Below are 4,951 nucleotides of genomic sequence, written 5' to 3'. Positions count from 1 at the left end.
TCCACTCTTTTTCGCGTAAAGCCAACTTTTCCCAAAAGTCACCGAAACTAACCCCGAACACCTCGGAAAGCATGTCAACGATCCCCTCAGGTCAAAAGTGAGATGACAAAGATAGGGAAAGGGTCAAAAGTGCCGAAAAGACTATAACGGTCAAGCAGGTCCTTGCACTCAATCGGCCCGCTGGTAGTGTCGGAGCTCATGACGAACACCGGGGAGTATATTTTGTAAATGCCCAAACTGTAATAAAATGCTCTCGGGCATGTGGTCCTTGACGATGTCTAGATATATCAATGGACACCGCGACCTCCACATGGCTAGACCAGCCCTGCAAAAAGCAGGCAACCCATCCAAACTAGCAACGTACGGCGTCCATATAAATAGTTGCATAAAACATAGATACAAATTAGTGATCACTAAGTAGAAAAGACGGTTAATTAAATTAATAGTGTAAAGTTAAATAGTTTTACCGCATCGTCCGTCATCTGATCAAGCTGGTCCCGGAATAGAAGAATATTATGGTGCATATTCACATCCCGATCAAACCTGCCGTCCACCTCCTTGTGTAGGGCATGTCAATACCGAGGTGAATCCTAGGTACGGACTGAAAAGGCAGCATCCTATCCCACGCCCATAACTGAAAGCGATATTAGAAAATATAATTTTTTAGTCATCGTTTCAAGAGGTTTGTTTACATTAAAGGAACGCACACTTAAAATATTACCTGGAGAAGAGCAAAAAATTCACACATCGCTGATATGGCCAATAGACGCTCAGTACAGACATCGGTAGATGTACGCCAAAACAACATCGCCCTAGCTCTAGTCTCCCAAGAAGTTCAGATGCTCCAAGAAGATCAAATATCTTAAGCAGACATAAGCAGCCGATGTGTTCGGGAATAGGATGGCCCTGAACATACTGAGCAGATACAAACGGGCATGATGATCAACAACGTCCTGAAGAGTGTCGTCGTCAATAGGAGGATCTGCGAGCAAATAAGTGTAGAATGCACCAATCTGCACCCGACTTAATCCTGAGATCTGGATCGCGACACCAGGCATGAAGTGGGTGAGCTTAATCAACTCTGAGACCCATGTCCTCCCAGGAATAGGCTCGTACTGACTATATAATGGCTTTCCATATACCTGCAATCCAAACAAGGCCTCTACATCCTGAAGTGTAATCGTGGCCTTACCAGTGCGTAGATGGAATGTATGTTTCTCCGGCCTCAACCGCCCAACCATTGACGTAATGAGCGCTCAATCATGTTGTACCCGACCAACGAACACGCAACGATAGATACCACCCGAAATAATAACTCTAAGACACGGGGGGTGGGGACGCCTGCGTAAAAGAGTCCATGCTCTCTGCAGTCTACGCGACGGAACCTAATCGCTATCCCTATAACACCAGTCCATAATAACTCTGACCTATGATTTTCTTGCAAAGAAAGTACTAATCTATCATCGGGCCTCGGGTGAACATTTGGATCCATGAAAGTGTTGTGTCTGTAGAAACTAAATATTCATTATTCTTGAATTTAAAGTGAAATTATATTAACTACTTAATCATTTGTAGGGAATATGTGAATTATGTTGTATTATATTTTGTAAATAATTATATCAAATTATAATTATTCTCTTAACTACAATTAAAGAAATAACGAACTAATTTATTTAACAATTAACATGGGATAAATAAATAATTAACATGGAATAAATAATTTCACAAATAAATAAACTCACATTGCCATAATTAACAAATAATGGGAGATTACTATATTTTCTCTAATGAGATTACGATATTTTCTTTAATTAAAATATTAATAAAGAATTAACAAACTAACAATTCATAATCAGCAATTAACAACTAATAAATTAATAATGACATAATTAACAAATAATAGTAACAACAACAACGACATACCTAGTGAATCCCATAACATGGTGTCTGAGGAGCGTAGAGTGTACGCAGACCTTACCCCCACCTTAGGCAGGGAGGCTGTTTCCGGAAGACCCTCGGCTCAAGAAAAAGCACAGGAAAGGTCAGATACGTGCAAACAAATCAAAGAAATTATGAAAATGAAAACAATACAAGTAAATAAGCCATTATAGACCAACAGTTACTCGCATAAATCAAGAGACAAGAAACTATAGAGCAATATAACTACTCGTAAGAAAGGATAAATGCGACTACCTACTAGCCTTCTACCCTATATGAGTCCTTCATACCACCCTCCTATCTAAGGTCATGTCCTCGGTAAGCACGAAATACGCCATGTCCTGTCTAATCACCTTCCCCCAATACTTCTTCAGCCTACCTCTACCTCTTCTGAAACCGTCGCTAACCAGCCTCTCGCATCTCCGCACTAGGGCATTTGCATCTCTTCGCATCACATGCCCAAACTATCGCAGCCTTGCTTCCTGCATCTTATCTTCCACTGAGGCTACTCCAACCTTGTCTCAGATGAATTCATTCCTAAACTTATCACTCCTAGTGTGCCCATACATCCATCGCAGCATTCTTATTTCCGCCACTTTCATTTTCTGAACATGAGATTTCTTAAATGGCCAACACTCCGCTCCATACATCATAGTTGTTCTAACCACCACTCTGTAGAACTTTCCTTTAAGTTTTGGTGGCACCTTCTTATCACACAACAATCCCAAGATACTTAAAACTATCTTTCTTCTATATGACATGGGTGCTAAGCTTCACTTTCACGTCAGCCTCATGCACTATGTCACTGAACTTGCACTCCAAGTACTCTGTCTTGGTCCTACACAATTTGAACCCTTTAGACTCCAGAGTTAGCATTAACCCCGCTGCGAGACTCGTCAGTCAGGACTATGTCATCCGCAAATAACATACACCATGGCAACTCACCTTGAGTTTTCTGCATCAATCCATCCATCACTAAGGAAAATAAAAATGGGCTAAAAGTTGATCCCTGGTGCAACCCCATTACCACTAAAAAGTGATCTGAATCTTCTCCCATAGTCCTTACCCTAGTCTTAGGCTCATCATACATGTCCTTGATTGCCCTAATATATACCATAGGTACAACTCTAGCCTCCAAGCATATCTATAGAACATCTCTAGACACTTTGTCGTATTCCTTTTCTAGGTCAATGAATACCATGTGCAAGTCCCTCTTCCTCTTCTAATACTTCTCCTCCAGTATCCATACAAGATTAATAGAGTTTGTAGTTGGGCGCTCCGACATGAATCCGAACTAGTTCTCTGAGATATACAAGCCTCTCCTCACCCTGATCTTCACCACCCTTTCCCACACTTTCAAAGTGTGGCTTAGCAACTTGATTTCTCTGTAGTTGTTGCAACTTTGAATGTCGCTCTTGTTCTTGTACAATGGAATCACTGTACTGCATCGCCATTCTTCGGACATCTTAGCTTTCTTAAGGATGACATTAAATAACCAAGTCGACCACTCCAAACTCACCCTACCTGCAGTCTTCCAAAATTCTCCAAGAACCTCATCGGGCCTGGTCGCTCTTCCCCTACTCATCCTACGAACAGCACCCTTAACTTCCTCAACCTTTATACTCCTATAATATCCAAAATCACGACACCTGTCGGAGCACTCCAAATCTCCCAACACAATATCTCTGTCCCCTTCGTCGTTCAAGGTTTATAGAAGTATGACTGTCATCTCCGTCTAATGAGAGCGTCCTCCACCAATACCCTGTCATCCTCATCCTTGATTCACTTCACCTGATCCAGGTCACGCGTCCTCCTCTCCCTTGCTTTGGCTAGTCGGTACAACTTCCTATACCCGCTTTTGTCCTCTAGTTCTGCATATAGGCGTTCAAAAGATGTTGTCTTGCCACCGTAACCGCTAACTTTGCCTCCTTCCTCGCCATCTTATAAAATTCTCTATTTGTTCGCTTCTCCTTATCATCCTTGTTATCTACTAACTTCACATACGCTACCTTATTTGCTTCCACCTTCTCTTGAACTTCTCCATTCCACTATCAGTCCCCTTGGTGCCGACCACAGCTACCCTTCGAGACCCCCAGCACCTCTCTAGCTGTTTCTCTAATGCAACTGATTTCTCTATCCCACATGTCGGTCGCATCCCCACTACTCTCCCAGGCTCCCATAGCCCTCAACTTCTCCCCAATCTCCAGGGGACCCGTCATGATCAAATTCCCCCATTTAATCCTAGGCCTGCCATCCACGACCCTCTTTCTCTTTCTCATCTTGATTTCTAAATCCATCACAAAGAGCTTATGTTGGGTCGTTAGATTCTCACTCGGAATCACCTTTTCAGTCTTTACAAAGACCTTTATCATCTTTCCTAAGGAGTAAAAATTCTATTTGCATCTTAGCCACCGAATTATGAAAGGTTACCAAGTGCTCCTCCTTTTTTGGAAAACTCGAATTCACTATCACCAGTCTAAATGCTTGTGCTAAATCAACAGTGCAACTCCTCCTCCATTCCTGTCCCCGAAACCACAAGTCATATCCCCCCGAAATTAACCCAATGTGCCTATTGAAATCTCCTTTGATGAATATCTTCTCAGTGGGCGGTATACCTCCCATCATCTCGTCCAAATCCTCCCCAAAACGACTTTTCTCCTCTTCGCCCAAGCCTGCTTGCTGCGCGTGAACACTAATAATGTGCAAAATAAACCCTCCAACGACCAGCTTAATCGTCATCAACCTATCACTGACTCTCTTAAACCCTACCACCTGGTCTCTTAAGTCATTATCTACTAAAATGCCTACCCCATTCCTATCTGTCGACCTACCTGAGAATCATAACTTATACCCATCCACATCTTTAGCCCTGGATCCTACCCATTTAGTCTCCTAGACACAAGCTATATTATTCCTCCTCTTCTTAAGAATCTTAACTAGTTCGATGGGCTTCCCCATTAGAGTCTCAATATTCCAAGTCCCTACTCACCCACCTACCCTTCCCTTCCCAACC

General features: G+C 42.5%; 2 protein-coding genes across 2 annotated transcripts; both read right to left on the bottom strand.

The window, feature by feature from the left end:
• Nucleotides 1-818: 818 nt before the first annotated feature.
• On the bottom strand, nucleotides 819-1,241 carry LOC132608211 (serine/threonine-protein phosphatase 7 long form homolog). Its single transcript, XM_060322272.1, has one exon. It carries the CDS (start codon nucleotides 1,239-1,241, stop codon nucleotides 819-821), a length of 423 nt encoding a protein of 140 aa, XP_060178255.1.
• Nucleotides 1,242-4,284: 3,043 nt separating this feature from the next.
• Nucleotides 4,285-4,677, bottom strand: LOC132608210 (uncharacterized). Its single transcript, XM_060322271.1, has one exon. The coding sequence runs from the start codon at nucleotides 4,675-4,677 to the stop codon at nucleotides 4,285-4,287; it is 393 nt and encodes a 130-aa protein (XP_060178254.1).
• Between the last annotated feature and the right edge of the window lie 274 nt (nucleotides 4,678-4,951).

This window comes from Lycium barbarum, chromosome 8 (genome assembly GCF_019175385.1).
Source record: "Lycium barbarum isolate Lr01 chromosome 8, ASM1917538v2, whole genome shotgun sequence".
In the NCBI taxonomy this organism is placed as follows: Eukaryota; Viridiplantae; Streptophyta; class Magnoliopsida; order Solanales; family Solanaceae; genus Lycium; species Lycium barbarum.
This window is presented reverse-complemented; position numbering and strand designations above follow the sequence as displayed.

Bases quoted from the DNA above. Each gene is read 5' to 3' on its own strand.
- LOC132608211 (XM_060322272.1), bottom strand. From the start codon at position 1,241: ATGGTTGGGCGGTTGAGGCCGGAGAAACATACATTCCATCTACGCACT.
- LOC132608210 (XM_060322271.1), bottom strand. From the start codon at position 4,677: ATGACGATTAAGCTGGTCGTTGGAGGGTTTATTTTGCACATTATTAGT.